Source organism: Cebus imitator, unplaced genomic scaffold, assembly GCF_001604975.1.
Source record: "Cebus imitator isolate Cc_AM_T3 unplaced genomic scaffold, Cebus_imitator-1.0 Scaffold74, whole genome shotgun sequence".
In the NCBI taxonomy this organism is placed as follows: Eukaryota; Metazoa; Chordata; class Mammalia; order Primates; family Cebidae; genus Cebus; species Cebus imitator.
In genome coordinates this window covers 7,237,484-7,262,211 of record NW_016107389.1, presented here as the reverse complement: position 1 = coordinate 7,262,211, position 24,728 = coordinate 7,237,484, and the positions used below count along the sequence as shown (strand labels likewise).

The window sequence follows — 24,728 nt, the reverse complement described above, 5'->3', positions numbered from 1 at the left end:
TCCGTACTCTGTCAGGGTAGTGAACCTAATTAAACATGTTTCATTTCTGAATAAATTGAACTAAATCCAAACTTTACAGAATTTCCTGCAATCACAGGACATTAAGGACCAATAGCATCTGTGCCAGAGATTTACTGTTATTAGCTGGGAAGACCAATTCTAACAGCAAATAACAGTCGGAGACTCCTCATACCTCATTGCTTAGAAGCATGTCTCTCTTGAGCTACCATAGAAGGGAAGAGATTGTTTTGTAGTTCAAGTCACCATATAGAATGTACATTGATTCCTTTATGATGACTGCTTACCACCCCATTGCCTGTGCCAGAGAGGCTTTCTCATGGACCTCAGTAATTCCTGTGCTTTAGAGACAGGAAATTTCCAGAAATCTTAAGAACAACTTCTGAAAGATTTGTGAGCAAATGATGCTGAATACTTTTTTAAAGCCACATTTCATTGTCTTAAAGCAGGATTATTAAGTGATTATTTAAAATTTATTTTTTAAATTAGCAACTTCAAGTGTAACAACTTTGAAACTAGAATATTTTCTGTCAATAAAAATGAATTGTGACCAAAATAATCCAACTAGCCTAAGAGAAAAGAGTTCTAAAGATACTGCGATTACGCCTGGTGCAGTGGCTCATGCCTGTAATTCCTGAAATTTGGGAAGCTGAGGAGGGCAGATCACTTGAGGCCAGGAGTTCAAGACCAGCCTAGACAACACCTAAAAACCTGTCTCTACTAAAAATACAAAAATTAGCTGGGCATGGTGGTACCCACCTATAATCCCAGCTACTTGAGATGCTGAGGCAGGAGAATCACTTGAACTGGGGAGGTAGAGGTTGCAGTGAGCCAAGATCACGCTGCTGCACTCCAGCATAGGTGATAGAGCAAGATTCTGCCTCAAAAAAAAAAAAAAAAAGAGATACTAGCATCCAGATTTCCCCAAATAAATAACTCAGTTAGAATACCACATTCAGCAGGTCTCAGCATTTGGCCAAATTTTCCAATCGGTTTTTTTTTTTAATCCTATTTTTAAATATGAAGAAACAGCTATGAACTGGTAAACACCTAAGGAAGCCTGCAACATGAATGACAGATATCAAAACAACTAACAGAAAACAATAAAACTTGGAAGAAGTAGAGACAATGCAGGAAGATGAAACTTCAGAAAGGAAAAAGCAACTATTATTAAGAGCCTCTGAAATGTAAGAGGATTCATGAAACAAGAAGAGGTGTTGGTGAAAAATAAATAAAGAACAAGGAACACTTATCTTCGTTATTTGTGCTGCTCAAATATAATAATGAGACTGAGTAATTTACTAAAGAATAGAAATATGTTCTCTCATAGTTCTGGTGGCTGGGAAGTCCAAGTTGAAGGTGCTAACAGGTTTGGTGTCTCGAGAGGGCCTGGTCTACACTTCCAAGATGGTACCTTGGAGCCTTCATCTTCCAGAGGAGAAGAATGCTGTTCCTCAAATAGCAGAAAAGCAGAAGAGAAGTGACTCACTCTCAGAAGCTCTTTTTATGGAGTCATTAATCCATTCATGAGTGCTCTGCCCATTTGGCCCCATGTCTCAACACTGTTAAATTGGGAATTAGCTTTCAACATGAGTTTGGGAGGGGACAGAAACATTCAAACCATGACACAACTTTTGAAAATTAAAAGTATAGTATATAAATAAAATTCAATAAAAAGCTGATAAGATAAAGTTGAGAAAATCTTTTGTAAAATAAAGCAAAAAAAAAACATTAAAAATGAAGATGAAATAAATGACAGAAAATATAAGATAATTATGTTACTTCCCCCTTATTATATCCTACATTTGAATGATGTGAATTCCAGAAAAGAATGGAGGATATGTGGCATATCATTGCTAAATTTCAGAACATAGGATAAAGAAAAAAAATCTATAAGCTTTCAGAGAGAAGGAGAGAGAGAAAAATGAAACAAGCCATATATGAAGAATCAAGGATCAGATTTCACACCACCACCAGATGCTAGAACACAACTGATCAATATCTTTTAAAATCCTGAGCAAATATATTTTCCCACTAGATTTCTGTACCCAACTAAACTATCAATAAAGAAAGGCTAGACCAAAGACAATTTGGACTTTCAGGGGCTCACAAAAATTACTCTCATGTACCTTTACCCAGGATGCTAGCTGCTGGGTAATGTGCTTCACAAAAATAAAAGCATAAAGACATTGGATCCAAGAAGAAAGAAGTCAAAGAAATTCTCAAAACTTTGGTGAAATGAATTCCCAGGAATAGAGTGTGAAGCAGACCTAGAGTGGGACAGGTCAGAAAATGCCAGGAAAGATTCATCCAAGTAAAGAAAAAAATACAACACCCTCATGTGTCTGAATACATAGAGGAAAGATTTGGGTTATTGGGGGAAAATAGAGGCTGAATTAGAAACAAATAGAAAACTAAACAAAAAAGAGAAAACCATTACTTTAGGAAAAACAAAATTGTTCAAGAAGGGAAAAGTAAAGATAGTATACTGTACCTATGTTGTTCATATCTATAGGTTCAATGCTATGAATAACACTGAAATTGTCATACTAATGCACACAGTGAGTATTAATCTAAAAAGAAATATAGTATAATTATATTGAAGGGATCCTGGCACAGAGAGTTTGTGTGAATGTGGGTGGCAGTAATGATGGTGTGGTGTGTGTGATAAAGGAATGGGAGATGATGAATAAGACCTAATTTCTTATTTTCCCTATATGATACCTAAAATTGAAAATTCAAAAAGTAGGAAATGCAAGGTTGTTATTTTTATATATGGAGGTAAATAACAAACAGTTAAAATAATTTAAGTAGTTGCTATTGGAAAAGAGAAGAGATGGAAGTGGGAGATTGAATAGGAGGATGATTTGTTTTTGGAACAAGTCTCATAGAATTGTTTGATTCTATAAATTATGTGAAAATCTAATTGTAAAGAAAACAAAAACAAAACTTGAAAATAATTACATAATTATGGCATGCTTCTAAAAAGCAAAGGAGCACATATGGAATGAGATTAAATTGGGAGGACAAGATTTGTCCATTCGCCACAGGAAATTGCAGGCTTAGATGGAACACTGTGAAGAAGAAATCTGGGAGCCCCTGAGGGGGTAGGGAGGTAGCCCTGTGCGTGGCATAGCGTTTGTACCTACATATTCCCACTGTCCAATTTAAATCTAATTCAGCTCACATACATAATTTAATTTTTGGAAGCAGCATTAAAATAAGTAAAAAGAAAATAATAAAATTAATTTTAATATTGTATTTGATTTAGCTGGGCGTAGTGGCTTGCACCTGTAATGCCAGCACTTTGGGAGGCTGAGGTGGGGGGATCATGAGGTCAGGGGTTCAAGACCAGCCTGACCAACATGGCGAATCCCGGTCTCTACTTAAAAATACGGAAATTAGCCGGGCATGGTGGTGCACACCTGTAATCCCAGCTACTTGAGAGGCTGAGGCAGGAGAATTGCTTGAACCCAGGAGGTGGAGGTTGCAGTGAGCTGAGAGCGTGCCATTGCACTCCACCCTGGGTGACAGAGTGAGACTCCGTCTCAAAAAAAAAAAATTAATATTGTGTTTGATTCAACCCGCTATATATTAATTATGATCATCTCACTGTCTGATAAGTATAAAAATTGTTGAGATATTTTACATTATTTTCTCCATAGTAAGCCTTAAACTCCATTGTGTGTTTTATATTTAAATACATCTCAATTCAAATGTTAAATTTTTATGAGAAATACCTGATCTATGCTTAGATTTTATAAAATTTATAATTGAAAAAGTAGATTCATATATTCAAGCTGTTACAAAAAATTTTCCAATAAATGAATCTTGTGCCAAAACTTTTTTCCCCTTAATGTTTGCATTTTATTTCTAAAACTGGTTCAACTTTTTGCTTCAAAGAATTAATTTGATTTTGAAGCAAAACCATATCAATTTTAAAACTACATCTGTCCAAGTTACATAAATTCATTAACTCTTATATCAAGTCAGTAACATTAACGTTGAATTCAAAAGAGTATTGCACAAGTTGAAAAGCAATTCTAAATTTATCAATATAAACATAGTGATGTTCACATTTTTCTTATAGTTTTTGCAGCCAATTTACCTAACAGTTGATTATAATTAAAATATGTGTGTCAATTCATGCTTTTAAAAAATATATAAAAACATCAGTAATTTGCTTTATGAAAAATTTATCCTTCAACATAAATTCTTTTTGCTTTCTGTAGAACTTGTTTAAATCATTCATATGCAATCTGATGTAGTTGAGAAAACATCAATCATGCTGCCATTTTTTACTTTTTTTTTTTGTTTCCAGAAAATCTTGAACTGGGGTTACTAGTATTGTAAGTCTTTATAAAACTCTTCCACAACTCTTAAGCGGTCAAGATTAAAGAGCACACAATCATTAATTTTATCATTTTCTATTTCTTTCAATAGTTCCATACACTTGTGTTTTACAACATGTACGGAATGATTTTAACAGCTGTATCAGTGATACTTTTCATTAAAAAAATTTAGCACAAATATTTTCAGTGTGTCTGATACAATGGCATGAAGCAATGAGGGAAAAATCAGTCTCTTGTTGTAAAATTCTGATAAATCTAGATTTTTAACCTAACATAGCTAGGCTATCATCTGTCTTGATAAAAACTAGTTTTTTTGTTTTGTTTTGTTTTTTCATATTTAGCTGAAACTCCTCTTTGACATTTCTAAATTATTCAAAGCTGTCTACATGTAGAGTTGGCTTTTTTCTTAAGGTCAGACACAACATTTCTAAGTAAATTTGAAAGTGTTTTTAAGCAAAAATGAACCCAAATGTGTCCAGTATCAACTGGGCACAGTCTCTTATTCTTTGTGGCTTGTATAAAGCATAAAGAAAGCAGTTTCTTCTTTTTCACATTTTAAATCAATTGATCTTTGACATTGTTAGTCTTACATTCTACAATCACTTGTTTGATGGCTTAATTGAAATTTTGCTTTTGTAAAATATCTTTTAGTCTCTTCCTCCGAGTTTTCTAACAAAATTTCCACAACTGAAATTATTTCTTTTACCATCTCTCCATCTAAACATGTGGGTTTGGGTTTGGTTTGGTCTGGATTTTTGTGAAAGATTTCAAGCCATTTTATACCTGACCAGAGTTATAAGATCAGATTCTATCAAAAATTTCTTAAGAAATTTTTGTTGGACATGTAATACTGATTGCAATTGACTAATTTATTTCTTCAATTCTTTTTGAGCTGTTGAGAGAAACTCCTGATCAAATTTAATGTGTGTTTGCTTTAAATAGCTCTTAATATTGCCCACGTTATTATCCTTTTTTTTTTTTCTTAACATAACAGCTTTTTTGTTTGGCTCTGTGGCAGCTAACTGCAATTGCCATATGTTGTGAGATTTGGAACACACGTTCTTCCCGTCTCTTTCATTCTTCACTGTTTGGGTCTTGGGACTAGCTTCTGCATGTCCACGCAATGCCACCTCAGTAGTATGCCTTCATCTGAAATTTGAAAATCTGCCCATACTTATTCTTTCTAACTAGAAACATAATTTAATTATAATTAAAATAAGTATTTCAATTTAATTACCAATTATAATTTGCATACGAATTGCTATAACTGGAGCTGTCCGCATGAAATATTCAAATAAATGCATTGTAATGTTATATTAGTGCATAGAAAAAAATCATTTGTACGGAGTCAATCTGTCCACCGACTGGATCAGCGGTGTGTTTGTGAATAATGCTGGAAGCATTGCTGGTGTCCCATACATGCACTCCAGCATCGTAACGATGCTTATGCCATGCAGTGGGTAAAGGGAAATGCTGTCTTATCAAAACAGGATAAAGTTGTATTGAAGAGGAAAATATTTTATAGTTTTTCAGCATTTAAATTTAAAATTAAATACAATTAAAATTGTAATACCTCAGGTGCAGTCGTCTCATTCATATGCTCCATAGCTACATGTGTCTAGTGGCCACTTTATTGGACGGCGCAACTTGGACGGTAGGAGAATGAGAACCGATTGCTAGGGTGCCAGGCATTTTGTTAGATAGACGGATCTCAAAGAAAGGATCTCAGTTATTCCCCAGAACAGTCCTGTCTGTTGTTACCCACATTGTGCATGAAAAACCGAGACGCAGTGAGATTTAGTGACTTGTCCGAGGCCATACAGTCAATCAGTGAAGGAGCTAGAAAACAGCTGTTAGTCCCACCCCAAAGCCCTCGCTGTGTGTGCTGTGATGGTTGGAGCCCCTTGCTTTGGTGTAACCATGAACATAAGCAAACCGGAAAACAGGATGCTTTTTTCTTATCTCCCTGACCGCTGGATCCCTTTTAAAATTCACAAGTCTCTAGTTGTTTTAATAATCTTGTAGGAGTGACAGTTGGAACAATCAAGAAATATATATTGTCTCCTTTGGACCAGGCACTGCTCTAGTGAACAAGAAACAAGACCCTCTGTCTTCATGCAGTTTACAATCTTATGCAAAAGGAACAGAAAATCACAATAAAAACACTGTGGGTGAGGTACTTTTCCCAAAACTAAACATCGTGGGCTTGTTTACAGTGATCCTCTTTTTTTTTTTTTATTGCATTTTAGGTTTTGGGGTACATGTGAAGGACATGCAAGATTGTTGCATAGGTACACACATGGCAATGTGATTTGCTGCCTTCCTCTCCAACAGTGATCCTCTTTAAGGTGACAGTGCTTTTCATGATCTTAGAATGGGATAAAGTCATCTCTGCATACAGTAATCCTGCCAAGGATGGCCATGCAAATAGGTCCTTAGTGGGAGCTTTTACTATTGAACTTGAAGTTATCACCTCCAATTTTGGGTAATTATTTTCACTCTTGTCCTTTTGTGCGTTATTATCCTTGGTGGGGGGGGGATGCTAACATGTTCTCGTCTCTAAAGAGAAGTGGGCAACAGGGCAAAGGGACAAATGATAAAACTAGAAGGGCAATGTCAGGCTGGGCATGGTGGCTGACACCTGTGATCCCAGCACTTTGGGAGGCCAATGTAGGCGGATAGCCTGAGGTCGGGAGTTCAAGACCAGCCTGGCCAACATGGTGAAACCCTGCCTCTACTAAAAATATGAAAATTAGCTGGATATGGTGGCAGGCACCTGTAATTCAAGCTACTGAGGCCACTGAGGAAAGAGAATTGCTTGAACCTGAGAGGTAAAGGTTGCAACTGCATTCCGGCCTGGGCGATAAAAGCGAAAGAAACCCTGACTTAAAAAAAGAGCAATGTGTTCCTATATGAAGAATGTCAGACAGATTATGAGACTTTGTTCCTTATAGGGAAACACATTCAGATCACCCCATACTAAGGTACTGATGTGATCAGTAGAACTATGATCAGTTAAAGCAACTTATCTATGGACCTATGGTTTCTTTTCAGGCGACCGCAAAAGCTACAAGAAGTTTCCTTTGGGCGGTGCAAACAGTTCTATCAAACTCTACCACCTGCGGTTTAGGATGCAGCTGAGGAGCACTGGGGGCTGGACTTCAAGGGTAGAGATTTATGCTTATGAAAGGCTTTTTTTCCTTAAGGCCGGCCTCAGGGGAGACAACCCTTACAGAATATTTTAGAGTTCAGCCAGATCATTGTGCAAATGGGGAAACCTAAAGTTCAGAGAGTTTAAGTGATTAATCTAAAGCCACAGCATATTCATTCAGTGAGACTAGGACGTCTGCATTTTCTTTCCAGCTAGTGATTTGTGGGTGAGGAGAGGAGGTAGGAGAGAGAATCGGAAGAATCTAGAGACGATGTGGCAAGCCTCGTAAGGCTGCGGTTTAGAGTCTGCTCCTGTATTTTCTACTCTGACCTTAGGCAGCTTTCTTCATTCTGCTGAGCTTTCAGAATCTCGGCTGTAAATTGAGGATGACACAGACTTCCTAAGGCTGTCGTAAAGACTTGATGAAATGATGGACTTGTATGCAAATGCCTTGACCTCTTCAAGATGAGAACTTTCCTTTACTCACTATCTGCAAAGTAGTCTCTAAGGAGAAATGGGCAACGTTTTATTGGGCTTCAAACCATCTATTTCAAACTTCGATCTCCCCAGGCTCCAGGATTAAGTGTTCTGGATGGGTAGATCAAACTCTACTGCCCTCCACCTGCTGGCCCCAAACTTCCCAGTGACTCTTTGTGTCCCACAGTGTCCCCTTTTCTCCCCAGCATCCTGTTTCTGTGATCATACTGTGTACCCATCTATCCTTTGTCACCTCTCAATCTTGCCCATCCTTGCTGGAGCTCCACCTAACAATTAGAAGCCTTTACAAGTATTTGGAGAGTGTGACAGGCTTTAAAGTGCTTTCACAGACATTCTCCCCTTTGATCCTCACAACAGCTCTGTGGGGGAGTCAGGGCGGCTGTTATCATCCCAATTTTATCACTAAGGAACCAGAAGTCATAGGGGCTAAATGATTTGCCCAAGGCCACAAGCTAGAGAACTACAAACTTTGAGGTCAGAAAGTCCGAGGTTAAAATCTCAGCTTTGCCACTTGCTAGCACTGTGGCCTCAGATGAGGTGTAGAGCTTTCCTGAGCCTCAGTTCTTCCATCTATAAATGGGGATATTTGTTGTGTATCTTCAAGGTTGCACATCCTGAATATGCAGTACTTTGTAGACAGCAAGTATTCAGCAAGCCAGACCAGAATCCAGTGCGTCTTGCCATTTCTCTACACTGTTCCTCAACACCACTCCAACTATTCTATTCATAAAGAAGGGCTTCCGTCTTTGAACTTCGGGAGCATTAATTGTCTATCAGGAGTCTTTGATTTCATGCCTCAGAAACTAACTCTGGCTGACAATCAACAAATAGGATTTTGCCAAGAGACTGTTAAGATCACCAAACAGAAGAGGTGAAAAATCACTTTTTGAGAAGGAACCATGGTAGCCCCAGGAATCCCAGCAGCTCACTGGGGACGGCCATTGGATGACAGTGCCAACTGTCTTTTTTCCCCCATCGTCTGTCTCTCTCCACTGAAGATCCAAATTTACAGAAGATCTGATTGACCTAGATTGGGCCAGATGGCCACCATGGGGGCAGATGGGCGGGGGTGATTGGCAGCCCACTGGAACGATATGGAATGGAGGAAAGGCAGTTCTACAAAGCAGAAATGCTCTCCAATAAATGGAGTTCATTACTTAGTTCTCATGTAACTCTTCGTGGCTGCTTTATTTGCTTGTGCTTCTGTCTTAGCATCCAGGGAGGTCAGGGTGGGAGTAAGGGAAGGACACCTCTGTCTTATGTTTAGATTTAATATGGAAGCCCAGAGATGAACCCACTGCCTTGCCCATAATTGGTGCTCAATAAATACCAGATGATTTTATTATAGCCTTCAGTCTTTCCGGTACAAATTAAGTTAGATCTTTCCTGACTTATCCTAGCTTCTAAACCTCAGCACTCTTACCTACATGCAGCCACCAATAAAGCAATCAATCAATAACAATTCACCTAATTAGCTTGTTCACATGAACCAATAAGTTCCCCAGGCCTAGCTGCTTCCCATCACCACCACTGCATGGGGTGCCAGGTGTCTTGCCAAAGGACTTGATTAATAAGTCATTATAATTGAAGCTGAATACAATTAATTGCATAATTTTGAACTCTTCAAGTTTAATTCCACAAAAATTACATCACAGAATTGAGGCATGATGAAGTATTTCTAACAAAAGGAATAGAGGGGACTTGCATAAACACTGGTTCATATTTGTGACATGCAATGCACATGCCAGGCATGGACGCTTGCCACTTCTGTCAACAAAAACTCACGTAGCTCAAATACTTAAATGAATTCTCAGGCATGTGGTTCACAATTGAAAAATACTGGACATTATCCTAGTCCGTCCCAGTATATGTGTATATATATATATATATATATATTTTTTTTTTTTTTTTTTTTTTTTTTTTTTNTTTTTTTTGAGACGGAGTTTCGCTCTTGTTGCCCAGGCTGGAGTGCAATGGCGCGATCTCGGCTCACCGCAACCTACACCTCCTGGGTTCAGGCAATTCTGCCTCAGCCTCCTGAGTAGCTGGGATTACAGGCACACACCACCATGCCCAGCTGCTTTTTTGTATTTTTAGTAGAGACGGGGTTTCACCATGTTGACCCAGGATGGTCTCGATCTCTTGACCTCGTGATCTACCCGCCTCGGTCTCCCAAAGTGCTGGGATTACAGGCGTGAGCCACCGTGCCCGGTCCCCCCAGTATTTTAATAATGTTAATCATATCCTCCTTAAATCTGTCCTGGTTGATTTTTTGTTTGTTTGTTTGTTTTTCCTGTATGCCCAGATCACAGATCTGCTCCTGTCTTTGGGTTTGTTTCAGTTGGTTTCGTTCGGTTGTATTTTCTCTCTCTTTGCAGTTTCCTTAAATTTGTTCTTTCAGATGGTTACTCACTTGCTGGAGGACAGGGTAGAAAGTAGCTGATGAATAAAAATAGTGCTGTCTGCCTTTGACAAAACTTTTACCCAATTGAGCCAGCAGGATTCTCATGAAGAAAATCTGAGAAATTAATTAATTAACTGTAACTGAATTTCACCTCTTTAACCTTAACTCGTGAGCAAACCTGAGCTAAATAAACATCTGACCATTCAATCTCTTTCACTTAAGGTTAACTTGAGTTTATTATTCAGGCTACTGCCCTTGTGTATTAGGCAGCGCATAAATTACGCATACTAATTACCCTGGATGGGGCACCACTTTAATGAATTCTTTTAATTAAACTGCAACACAGTGGTTTTGCACAGGATGGTCTATATTTCATTCTTAAACTATGTTAACCTTCATCTTTGGGCGGCTCACATGTCCAACCGGAGAAGGTCTGAGTTTAATTCATCTAAGTATATGCATTCCACAACCCCCACCCCTTGACTATCATAGGAAAATTTGAAAGATGTTTCTCTTCTGCTTGAAGGTTAAGAAATTAGATGCCTCTGTGAAAAGTTATGATTCTGCTGGGGATAGTGAGATGGAAAAGAAAAGGATCAAACAAAGAAAAACTGAAATGGCAGAATCAACCAGCACAGGACTGCAGTCTTTAAAACAGAAATAATAAAAGGCATATTAACAATGTTCTTATTAATATGTAAATTAAGCCAAAAGCATCCTTCACTTTGTGGTCTGTATATTCCTGGGTTTACAGCAGATAATCCTTACCAGGAGTCCAGTTTTCAAGGATACAATCAGTTCTCTATTATCTGAAACACTTAGTGGCTTCAGCAGTAAAGATTGAAACCAGTGCATATTTCAGCCATGAGTATTCATCTTCCCGTGTCTTTTTACTAAGCTGCTGCTTCTACGTAGAAAATTGACTGCCTTGAGTTTTACCTCCCTGGTATCTGATTGGGGATTTTGGGGAGAGGAAACAGTTGAGGTACTATCTAGACCCCAGGAAGCTTCACTGCCTTGGGTAGTTCATCTGGGAGAGCAGAGGCCTGTGGGTTATCAGGAACCATGAGGATCCCCAAGTCAAGTCATTATATATTAACTGAGCACCTATTGTCATTTGAGCCCAGTGCCTGTGCCAGAAGATCACGGTGATTGAGAATTGTTCCGTTTGTGTTTTTAATTTTTTTTTTTTTTTTTGAGTCGGAGTTTCGCTATTGTTACCCAGGCTGGAGTGCAATGGCGCAATCTTGGCTCACCGCAACCTCCGCCTCCTGGGTTCAGGCAATTCTCCTGCCTCAGCCTCCTGAGTAGCTGGGATTACAGGCACGTGCCACCATGCCCAGCTGATTTTTTGTATTTTTAGTAGAGACGGGGTTTCACCATGTGGACCAGGATGGTCTCGATCTCTTGACCTCGTGATCCACCCGCCTCGGCTTCCCAAAGTGCTGGGATTACAGGCATGAGCCACCGCACCCTGCCCCTGTCATTTTAATTTTTAAAGAAAAAGGAATACATTTGTGTATTTATATTTGTACTTTCGTAGATGAATTTAGGAAGATGCACAAAAAAACTGTTGAGAGGGTTTGCTTCTGAGAAATATTAAGGGTGTTTGCTGGGAGGGAAAAGTACTTATTCTATATCCTTCCCCTTTTCCTCTTCCCTCTTTTTTTTTCTATCATGGGCATGGAATCCTTTGTCATTTCAAACTTTGAAACAGTAAAAATAACTAGGGAGTTCATAGTTCACTCAGGGAGAAAAGCACATCACAATGTAATATATTAATAGCAAGTGCTGTGAAAGGTGAACACACAAACTCTTCTGCCAACACAGAGGCAGGATCATCCAGTAGTGTCTGGTGGAGTCGGGGAAGGCTCCTTGGAGGAGGTGGCGTTTAAGTTGGGCCTTGAAGCATGAGTGTGAGAGTTTTTCAGGTTAAGCCTCAGCCATTGAGTAATGGGAAGAGGAAGATAGCATAAGATGATTCTACCCAGCCAAGATTGTTCTTACTTAAAAATCCCATTAATAGATATGGTACTCCAGGGCTTTCCTGATGACATGTAGAAATAGCATTAGAATGGGTACAACAAAGTTAGAAAGAATGAATAAGACCTATTATCTGATAGCACAATGGAGTAACTGTAGTCAATAATAATGTGACTTTACATTTTAAAATAACCTAAAGAGTATAACTGGATTGTTTGCAATTCAATGGATAAATGCTTGAGGGGATGGACACCTCACTCTCCACTATGTACCGATGTGCTTATTTCACACTGCATACCTGTATCAAAACATCACATATACCCCATAAATACATGTACCTACCTACTGTGTACCCACAAATATTACAAATCAAATAAATAAAAATAGCATTTGAATTATTCTGAATTCTGACAAGAAGGTGATTGGGAGTGATACATTGTAAATAATCTCAAAAAAAATTGTTCACTCTGGAAAATAAATGGACATGCCTGAAATCCAAACTTCAGTGTTTTTCCAAAACTTCCTGAAAAATTTTCACCAAGCCTTAACTTAACCTAAAATGTGTACAAATCAACTAACCTATAGGTAGAATATAACTGAACTTCATTTTGATGAGAAATATAAAGAATATATAGTATTTTTTAATCAGCAAAGCCTAGCTGTTAAAACCTTTCATTACATTTGGAAACAGTATCCCCACCTTCACCTTGTAGCCAGAATAGAGGAAGAACAGGGAAAGGAAAGACCAAGGTGCTCTCAAATTCCATATTGTGCCATTGATGGAGTTCTTTGGGGCACCAAATTTCCTTATCACGAGGTCACTAAGGATCACCTGATAGAAACTGGGTGGTTCCAAGCCAGGCAAAGAAACCCAGCCTCCCAAGCACAGAGCCACAAGTCCTAGAAAGAGGGATTTGGTAGAACTTGGCTTGGCGCTCCAGGACTCACAGAGATCCCATGTGCATATCCAACGACAAGGGGAAGAGGCAAGGTGATTAATCTCATCTCTACCCTGAGGCTGATATGATCAATACCTTTTAGTTATTTACTGAGCCAGGGATATTTGCCAGATGCAGAAAATGCAAAGATGGATGTCACATGGTTGCTGCTCTCCAGTAGCTCACAGGGAAAAGAGAATCACAGACAATCCACTGTCATTCAGAGGAATGAATGTATTCCTCTAGCCAAAGCCAAGCACAGAGCCGGGAATCAGGACTCTTCCCCATGAAACTGGGAAGATTTCCTAGAGAGCCTGAAGACTCCGGACTACGGTGCAAAGATACATTTAAAGTGAAATCTATTGAAAGGTTTAACTGATGTTTTCATTATTTTACACCTTCTGCAGAAGAAAGGCTGATATGCATAGATAGAATATAATTAAAAGGCAGAGTTCTACAGTGGATAGATGGCTAAACCCAAGGAAAAATGTTTCTGTTCCCTGACAGTCGGCAAATTCAGGAAGCCCCATAGTTTGTTAAAGAATCTATGACAAAAACTAGGCTCCAGAGTGAATGTTTTATGATGACAATAGCGTCTCCTGAGACAGACAACTCAGGTCCCCTTTGGATGTGCTGTGTGACGTTGGATAAGTCATATAGCCTCTCTGACTCTCAGCTCCTCGTATGTAAGACTTGGATAATAATAGAACCTACATCACAGGGTTGTTGACGGGGATTACATGAGCTATTACCATAATTAGTATGAGTAAGGCAAGCACATCTTAGTATGCTAAACAAGAGCGTTTCTTTCTTTCCTTCCTCCCTCCCTCCCTCTTTCTTTTCTTCCTCCCTCCCTCCCTCTTTCTTTTCTTTCTCTTTCTTTCTTTCTTTCTTTCTTTCTTTCTTTCTTTTGAGACAGAGTCTTGCTCTGTCGCCCAGGCTGGAGTGCAGTGGTGCGATCTCAACTCACTGCAACCTCTGCCTCCCCGATTCAGGCGATTCTTTTGCCACAGCCTCCCGAGTAGCTGGGACTACAGGCACCTGCCACCACACTCGGCTAATGTTTTGTATTTTTTTTTTAGTAGACATGGGATTTCACCGTGTTGCCCAGGCTGGTCATGAATTCCTGAGCTCAGGCAATCCACCAGCCTCGGCCTCCCAACATGTTGGGATTACAGGCATAAGCCACTGAGCCCAGACAACAAGAGCACTTTTAAACACAAGAGTTTTATGGCCAAACCACCAGAAGTGACTGTAGAAGTCTTGGGCATGTGAAACTCCAAACTCCCCCTACCCCCCACCACACACACACACACACACACACACACACACACACAGCCACACATAATTATTTTGGTTTACCCAACCAATTATTGTTACTGAGGACCTATGTGAAAGACCTGGGATGAATCCTTAAACAACCAAATGCTACTTTTATTGATTTACTTAGAAGCTGAGAGGGTCAGTCCTTTCTGGCCCTGTTGAATTTCTCAGAAATGACGTGTATTTCACACAGAGGGTGAGTGCATGCTTGTGTTCAGGTTTGCCCGTGAGAAGAGGGTGTATCTCAAATAGCAAGAGCACCAGCACTGGAGAAAAGACCCAACCCCAGGAAGGCACAGTCAGGCCCTCTGTAGGCAGCCACCTGGGGCCGCCCACTCCCCTGGAGTGACTCCAGGACTCAGCGCCAGTGCGCTCCGCTTTGATCCTTTTGTGTTCCCAGGGCTTCCCAGGTGGCGCTTCTGCCCGAGGCTTTCTACACACAGAGTGTCTTCAGGCTGTCCTCTGCAGCAACATATGCCGTGACTTACCATCTGGCCTTTATGCAGCTCTCCAGTGGCCATGGTATGAAAACCAGCCTGTTTGGCAGCTACAAGTGCCCGCAGTCTCTTCGGTCTCTTTCTTGGTCTGAGTGTTTTTCAACATCAATAGATGTAATTAAGAAGAACTCAATCCAGCATATGGACTCAGGAGTACATTATGACCACGAAGAAAACTCTATCTTGGAAGAGGAGCTGCTTGGGGTGGGCCCAGCCTTGGTCTCCGGGACAAATGGAGTGCCTGTGGCAGTGGGCCTGGCACACTCATTTACAGCTGGACACAGTGGCCATTGCCCAGGCCTGAGGCTCAGCTCTAGAGGGAAGCTGGGAGCATCGCCACGCCTCACCGACCGCCAGAGCCAGGCTGGAGGGGCGCGCAGGCAGCTTGCTGATGAGAGCGTGTGTGGCTATTGGCTCTACACACTGGGGAGAACCCTAGAACTGCTCAAATCCAGGGGTCAGTCTCATTTATGTTGCTGTTCTTTGAACAGAGAAAGCATTAGCAGTTGCTGAATGGCAGCTACTTCCAGAAGGCATGGAGGGAGATGCCAAAATCCATCTCCAGAGAGTTGAAACTGGAAGATAAAATTCGAATGTAATCATCACTATATATAAAAACAACAATTCTAGGCAGGTAAAGAAAAGGCTGGGGAAACTCTTTACATATTGATATGGAAAGAACCCCAAGATGGGTTAACTGAAAAAAAAATAGCCTCTTCCACTGTTTGCATAATAAGGTTGATAAAGTTGGGGGTGAGATGGTTATGTTTGTACTGGCTTGTATATGGATCAGAGTATCTGGAAGGATATACAAAAAAATAATAATGGTGGTTATCTATTTTGGAAAAGAGGAAGAACATGAGCGGATGGGGGATTGCATGGGAATTTTTACTGTATACTTTTATATATAGTCATGCATCGCTTGATGACAAAGGTACCTTCTGAGAAATGTGTCACTAGGTTATTTGGTTGTACAAACATCATAGAGTGTTCTTACACAAACCTTGGTGGCATAGCCTACTACACAGCTAGGCTATCCAGCCTAGCGTCTTGCTCTTAGGTGACAGAGCTCTAAAGCATGTTACCTCTATAGCCGCTACTGGTCCATGGTCTCTTAGGAGCTGGGCTGCACAACAGGAGGTGAACTTGGGGAAGTGAGCATTACCGCCTGAGCTCCACCTCCTGTCAGATCAGTGGTGGGTCAGATTTTCACAGGAGCACCAATGCTGTCATGAACTGGACATGCAGGGATCTAGATTGCAGTCCTTATAAAAATCTAATGCCTGATGAAAACATCCCCCACCCCCATCCTTAGAAGAATTGTCTTCTAGGCTGGGCACGACGGCTCATGCCTGTAATCTGAGCACTTTGGGAGGTCGAGGTAGACAGGTCACCTGAAGTCAGGATTGGAGACCAGCCTGACCAACATGGAGAAACCCTGTCTATACTAAAAATACAAAAAACTTAGCCAGGCATGGTGTTGGCCACCTGTACTCCCAGCTACCCGGCAGGCTGAGGCTGGAGAATCGCTTGAACCTGGTGGTGGATCCAGCCATTGCACTCCAGCCTGGGCAACAAGCCCGAAACTCCATCAAAAAAAAAAAAAAAAAAAAAAGAATTACCTTCCATGAAGTCAGTCCCTGGTACCAAAAATGTTGGGAACCACTGGTATAAAAGATTTAAAAAATGGCACACCTGGATAGGGCAGTTATGAATGGAGCTTGCAAGAGTGGAATCTCGGTGAGTCAATGAGTGAATAACGGGTGAATTTGAAGGCGTAGGACATTACTGTACATTGCTGTAGACTCTATAAATACTGTACATTTAGGCTACACTACATTTATTAAAAATATTTTTTCAATCATAAATTGATTTTAGCTTAAAAAAAGTTTTTACTTGATAAGCTTTACCCCAACTACTCAGGAGGCTGAGGCAGAAGGATCACCTGGGTCTGCAGGAGGATCGCTTCACTCTAGGAGTTTAAGTCCAGCCTGTACCACATGGCAAGACCCGTCTCGGAAAAACAAAACGAAACACAAAAACACTTAATTGTTTTAAACTTTCTGACTCTTTTGTAACAACGTTTAGCTTAAAATACTTTGTATAGCTGTACAAAAGTATTTTATTTCTTTATATTCTTTTTCTATAAGCTTTTTTAGCAGGCTTAAAAATTTTATAATTTTTTACTTTGTAAATTTTTTTGGTGAAAACAAAAGATACAAACACATGTATTAGACTAGGTCTACACAAGTTCAGGAATATCAATATCACTGTCTTCCACCTCTGCATCTTGTCACACTGGAAGGTCTTCAGGGACAATAACATACACGGAGCTGTTCTCTCCTGTCATAACAATGCATTCTTCTGGAAGACCCCCAAAAGGACCTGCCCTGAGCTGTTTTATTGTTAAACCTTTTAAATATATAAGTACAAGGAGTGCACTCTAAAGTGACGATGAAAACCATCGTACATGTATAAACCAGGAACACGGTCATTTATTATCACTATAAGGTACCATGTATTACACATAATTGTGTATGCTATGCTATGCTTATTCAATTGGCAGTGCAGTTGGTGTGTTTACACAGGTATCACTACAAACACGTGAGTAATGCGTTGTGCTATGGCGTTATGATGGCTACAGCATCACTAGGCAGAAGCAATTTGTCAGCTCCATTATACTCTTATGGGACCACTGTCTTATATGCGACCAAATACTGACCAAAAGATCGTTATGCTGTGCATGACTGTACTTTTACCTAATTTTTAAATGTATTTCCCCTTTTAAAGTTAAATAGATTTCAATGTGTTTGAAAGTTTTCAAGTTGACGTTATAAAATACTGACAAGCCAGTGGAGATTGCACACTAGTAGATTTATAAATATATCTTTATTAGTTTCTGTGCACATCTCTCCATGTGATTAAAGCCATTTGGTTGCTAATAATATCCTCCATAAGGTATCGTATGATAGAGTAACTCACAACATTGCATATTTCACATTGAGCATTTTTATATTAAGAAAAAATCAAAATAAATACAAGTTGCATAAATTAACAAATTCCAGGTTTGAATGTGGTTATGTGCTAATAACTAGAAGGCAGCATTAAGCCTTTGTCCTTTTTTCTTTGATTCAACTAACATTCATTGAATAAGTATCATGAGCTGTTGACGATTTGCTCCAGAATCCAGTTTCTACTGCTTGAAACTCTATATGTGTAGGATAATGCATGGTATATCCAGACAGGAATAGGTTTGGTTCAGAAACTTTTCTGGAAGATTATTTACTTCTCTGGTTTGTTCAGAAAAAATATCATTTGGTGCCTGCATATTAAACTGTTTTTGTTTTTTGTTTTTCTAACAATACACAGGGGCACCAGGAAGACGACCAAGATGCTGCTATTTACAAACTAGTAGAACCACAGATATTTGTGTTTTCTCTCTGTCTTTCTCTCTCACACACACACATACAAAATACACAAATTTAACCATAGTGCTTCTCGTAATAAATCCATTTCCACTTCTCCAAGGAACTGTGGAAATCTTTACTGTAGTGGCATTGCACTGTGTAAATGTAACTAAACCGAAACTCATTTCCCCAGGATTCCTTTCCCTATAAGGCTCCAGGTTTGCAAGAGTCACAAGAGAAACTTGCCTGAAATTTGGAAGGCAGCATTAATTTTCTGCCTTTGAGGGTTGGTTTGCGGTGCCATGTAGTGTAGTGACTGGCACAAGCTGTCACTGATCTGCTGGCTCACCTTGTGGGTGTGGATGTGGGTTGTAATTGGGCTCACAGCTCCTCTGGCTCCTACCAGATTCCCTCCCTCAGCTTCTCCAAGTCCTGGGATAGGTATGTGTGCAGCTCCATGGCAAAACGTACTGGCCTTCCCTCCAAGTCACCCATATTATGGAGGATGGAGGCCTGGAGAGACAGATACAGGTTCCAATACATCCTCCTGGGTTCCAATTTGCCCTTTTCTCCTCTGCCTCATCCCAAGACTTCTTTCCCAGTTGCCAACCTAGCTGGGTATTTCAACTTCAGTACCAACATCGGACATAGTGGTGACAGTCTTGGATAGACTTCTGTACCTGCTCCTACTATTGCACGAGGTCTAATCCCCAAATAAATGCTTTATTCTATACCTTTCATAGTGTTTCTGTTTCTGTAGTTTAACTCTGATTGATATACTTCCCCACAATGTCCAGAGACATGTCTTAGTCTTATTGTTGCTAAGAGCACAGAATACCTAGGCATCAATATCTCCACTTTGTAGGTGAGAGAGTGGGTTTTACAGAGAAAGTAAGCATCAAGCCTGAGAATCTGTATGAGTCCGTTCTCGCACTGCAATAAAAAAAAAATACCTAAGACTGGGTAATTTATAAAGAAAAGAGACTTAATTGGTTCATGGCTCTACAGGCTAGCTCCTGCTCAACTTCTGGGGTGGCATCAGGAAACATACAGTCATGGCAGATGGCAGAGGGGAAGCGGGCACATCTTATATGGCCTGAGCTGGAGGAACAGAGAGGGCAGATGCCACACACTTTTACAAAACCAGATCTCCTGAGAACTCTATCATGAGAACAGCACCAAAGAGATGGAGCTAAACCATTCATTCATGAAGGATCCACCCACATGATCCAATTACTTCCCACCAGGCCCCACCTCCAGCATTGGGGATTACCATTGAACATGAGATTTGGGTAGAGACACAGATCCAAACCATGTCTCTGTCTTTAAAACCCATACTCTTTCTGCCATACAATGTTGCCTTGGCTTCCAAAATAAGACAGGAGCATAGAGCAGAAAACATTGTCATGATATCTGAAAAATCAGCATTCAGACTAGATTAAGGAAAACATCCCCAGCTCCTAACTCTGAGCACTGGGGCTCAAGGTGGCATTTGCATTGTGATAAAAGACAAACATCAAGAATAAAAATGCTTTGTATATTCTGGGGAGATGGGGGCATTAACCTTATAGTTTGTGCTATTTTGAAGGAATGCAAGGGTGAATATTAGCCGTATGGTGTTCAGTACCATGAACTAAAATTTGGATTCATTCTACACAAAGACCAAAAGTGTTCTTCTTCTTCTTCTTCTTCTTTTTTTTTTTAAAGACAGAGTATCACTCTGTCATCCAGGTTGGAGCGCAGTGGCACAGTTTTGGCTCACTGCAACCTCCTCCTCCTGGGTTCAAGCCATTCTCCTGCCTCAGCCTTCTGAGTATCTGGGATTACAGGTGTGTGCCAACACACCCAGCTGACTTTTGTTTTTTAGTAGAGACGGGGTTTTGCCAAATTGGCCATGCTTGTCTCAAACTCCTGACCTCAAGTGATCTGCCTACCTTGGCCTCTCAAACTGCTGTGAATACAGGAGTGAGCCACCATGCCTGGCCAAAAGGTCTTTGCTAACAATATTCATAAATATCCCCAAAGACTGTTTTAGAGTGTGATGGTTAATTTAATAGTGTCAACCTGATTGTGCCGCAGGGTGCTGAGATTCAACATTATTTCTGAGTGTGTCTATGAGGTTGTTTCCAAATAAAGTTAGCATTTGAATTGGTAGACTCAATAAAGTAGATTGCTCTCCCCAAGGTGGGCTGGCATCATCCAATCCATGGAGGGACTGAGTTGAACAAAAAAGTGGAGGAAGAAGGAATGTACCCCCTTTTTGTTTTCTGTCTACCTGCATGCGCTGGGATATTGGTCTTCTGTCACCCTTGGGCTGGGACTTACACTACGAGCTCCCCTGGTTCTTCCACCTTCTTAATCTGACTGGAATTAGACCACCAAGACCACCAGCTTTCCAAGCTCTCCAGTTTGCAGATAGCAGATGGCACTTCATGTGATTTCTCAGCCTCCATAATCACATGAACTAATTCCTTATTGTAAATCTCTCTCCCTCTCTCCTCTGTCTCTCTCTGTCTGTCGCCACACATACACAAACACACACACAGAGATTATATATGTGTGTGTATATATATATAATTGCAGATTATATATGTGTGTGTATCCTGTTGAATCTGTTTCTTTGGAGAAGCCGGACTAATACAGAGAGTATTATGTGATGTTAGTGAATGCAGTTTTTTTGAACAGCTTTTCGCTCGTTCCAGCTTTCCTTCCTGGGCATGCGGATACAAAGGTAATGCCTACACTCTCCATTGGGTTACTCTATAAAAATTTCTGCTTTCCAAAATTGCTGGAAAATGTTATTTTCAAATCTAAATGGTGGCTATAAAAAATGAAAGTCACTGACAACTGAAAATACAGAGCAGAAGGAGAAATTCTCAATGTCGTGTATTAGTTGAAATGTGGTAGGAAAAGTTTTAAGAGATAGTAGGTTAGTTTGGGAATGAGAAATTTCTGAAAAGCCCTGGGCTAATTCACATCTTGGGACAGAAGAGGCTATAAATCAATATAGGAGAGAATTTTAGGTTGAGTCTGTTTGGGACTAAGTGTGCTACAGTTGTCTTAGTCTGTTCAGGCTGCTGTAGCTAAATATTACAGGCATGGTGGCTTCAACAACAGATATTTCATTTCTCACAGTTCTGGTAGCTGGAAGCCTGTGATCAAGGTGATAGCCTATTGAGCTACTAAAGAGGCCTCTTTTCCTGGCTTGCAGGTGGGCACCTTCTCTATGTGTGTTCACATGGCCTTTCCTCAATGTGTGTGTCTGGAAAGTGAGAGAAAGAGTAAGCTCTCTGATGTCTTTTTCTCTCTCTCTTTGTTTTTTGTTTGTTTGTTTGTTTTGTTTTTTGAAACGGAGTTTTGCTCTTGTTGCCCAGGCTGGAGGGCAATGGCACGATCTCGGCTCCACCTTTGCCTCCCAGGTTCAAGCAATTCTCCGGTCTCAGCATCCTGAGTAGCTGGGATTACAGGCATGTGCCACCACGCCCGGCTAATTTTGTATTTTTAGTAGAGACAGGGTTTCTCCATGTTGGTCAGGCTGGTCTTGAACTGCCGACCTCAGGTGATCTGCCCACCTCAGCCTCCCAAAGTGCTGGGATTATAGGCATGAGCCACCACACCCAGCCTAATGTCTCTTTTTATAAGGACACTAATCCTATCAGATGAGGGCCTCAGCGTTATGATCTCATTTCACCTTAATTCTGTAGAGGAAAAGATTCTATCTGGTTTGTAGATCACCAGTAAACAGGAGCAAATGAGAAGACCTTCAGATTTCAGCTTTGTGCTTGAACTTCTTCTATTTTATCTTTCACATCAGCATCACAAAATTTGCCAACCTGCTCAGGTTGTAACCCTTCTGATTAAGGAAATAAGGCCTGCTTTACCTTAATAGGCAATTAGCTTTGACAATCAAATAGAAAGAGTTGTGATTAATGACCTGCTAATTGTTCTTCCTGATGTGCACACGCATACAAGCAGAATGCTTAGAGTTCTCAGGAACATTCATTCTTTGAGTTTGCCATGCTCCATTATTGTGGATCCAAAGCTGAGGGAAACATAAACTTAGCCCCCCAAGACATCAGAATCTAGTAGAAAAAGGTATGTGAACAGATATACTACAACAAAGGAGAGATCTTGTCAGTTTTCCTGATGTCTAGCACAGCCTTGATATAATGTACAGCTTGGCCGGTTAATTACCAATGATGATAGAAGCAAGTACACATGTGGGAGAGATTTGGAATGGGTAGCATGGCAGTATTCAAGGATGTTGTCAAAGCTGAGGAAAATGTTCAAACTGTGCAAACTAAGTAGAAGCCAGAATTCTACTCTAAAATAAAGGAGAACAATATTTCCAGTTGTTGAGTTAATTGTTTTGTATAAGGAAATCCTACCTGTTCTATAGGAGCCAACTCCTTCATTAAGCATCTTTGGACTCTGACAGCTGGAAGTGGTCATTTGTCCTCAGAACACTCCAGAACTGTTTCACTCACCTGCCAGTTGTCATTCAGTGTCTTCTTCTACATCTAAAAGCTAAATGTCAGAACTGTAGGACGTCAGACTAGGAAGCTTTCGAGATCCTTTGGTTTCGCTTCCTCCTTCTACAGATAGGGAAACTGAGGCCCATTCAAGGAACATTCATTGAGAGATTAGACCTTTCTGAAGTGGTGACAGTTAACCACAGACTTAAAGGAGGTAGAGGGAGTTAGTGCAGTGCTCAGAGAGGACTTGTACCTGCGTAGTCTGAGAAGGTTTTATAGCCAGGAGGCTCTTGCAGCTGCAGCAAAGTGCAAAGAAGGAGAGTGAGCAGGGATAAGGTCAGAGAGAGGGAGGCAGGAGGGTCAGATCCTGAAGGGCCTATGGGCTTATGCAGAGTCATTCACTCTGAGGGTAATGCAAACCACTGCAAGGATTGTTTAAAAATCAGCTTTAGTGAGGTGTGAATTACATAGAGTAAAACTCACTAATTTTAAGCGTGTAATTTGATAGGTTGTAACCCCTGCATAGAGTTGCATAACCACAACTACCACTATCAAGATATAGAGCACCCACATCATCGTGAAAAATTCCCTTGCACCCCTTTGGGGTCATCCCTATCTTCACTTCCAGCTCCTGGCTACCAGTGATCTGATGTCTGTTCCGATATTTTGCCTTTGGTAAAATGTCGTATAAATAAAATTACAAACGTGTAAGCTTTTGTAGCTGTTTTCCGTTACTTAGAACAAAGCTTTTAAGACTCATTCAAGTGTTGCATGTATCAGAAGTTCTTTTCTTTTATTGCTGGGAAGTATTCTGTTAAAAGGATGTACCAGTTTGTTTACCCATTTACTAGTTGAAGAACATCTGGACTGTTTCCAGGTTGGGACTATTGTAATTAAAGCTGCGATAAACACTGAAGTATGGGATGTTTTTTTTCACTCAACATTTTTAATAATGCACATTAAAAAAAAGTATTCATTTTACAAATTCTTCTGCAATCCAAACATGCAATAGCTTGGAGAACAACGTGTAGAAAACAAAAGCCAGTGTAAAAAGACAGATTAAAACAACTTGAACAGTACAGGTTTTATATGGCTCGGATTTTACAGTTTTTTTACTGCATCATCGATGTCAGAAATCTGTTCCTTCAGCTGGCTCCATTGTTCTGGATTTAAAGAAATACCTTTTCTTCCGGGTTTCATTTCACCTTCTGGATCCATCCCATATTCTCTAATATCAATGAGCACTTTCCCTTTAAAATCTCGAACGCTAACATACCTCATGTTCCCAATCTGAAACATGTTATCACCTCTGCTGCTGCTGCTCTGTTTAGAAGATGACAGAGCTCTCGAAGTTTCACCTGTCTTTTGCTCCTTTACAGGTTTTTCTGGAGCAACTTGCTTTTTCCTCTTTAACTTTTTGTCAACCTCACTGTCAGAGTCACTGCCAGAAGAGCTTGAAGAAACAAGTTCCTTTGATTTAGGCATCGCTCCGCTCGGCTCTAGCAGCCGCACACCCCCCTGCCCGCTCGCTCGCGACTAAGTATGGGACCTTATGCAGTTATCATTTGTCCTGAGTAAATCCCAAGGAGTGGAATTTCTCGGTCATTCAGTAAGGATATATTAAACTTTATAATAAACTACCCAATTACTTTACAAAGTAGATGGCTTTTTTTTTTTTTTTT

At 40.3% G+C, this 24,728-nt stretch overlaps 1 protein-coding gene across 1 annotated transcript; it reads right to left on the bottom strand.

Annotated features, from left to right (window-relative positions):
• Positions 1–23,978: 23,978 nt before the first annotated feature.
• On the bottom strand, positions 23,979–24,580 carry LOC108306836 (activated RNA polymerase II transcriptional coactivator p15-like). Its single transcript, XM_037739747.1, has one exon. It carries the CDS (start codon positions 24,529–24,531, stop codon positions 24,148–24,150), a length of 384 nt encoding a protein of 127 aa, XP_037595675.1. The 5' UTR covers positions 24,532–24,580; the 3' UTR covers positions 23,979–24,147.
• Positions 24,581–24,728: the final 148 nt, after the last annotated feature.

Coding starts and splice junctions, on each gene's coding strand:
- LOC108306836 (XM_037739747.1), bottom strand. CDS start 24,531: ATGCCTAAATCAAAGGAACTTGTTTCTTCAAGCTCTTCTGGCAGTGAC.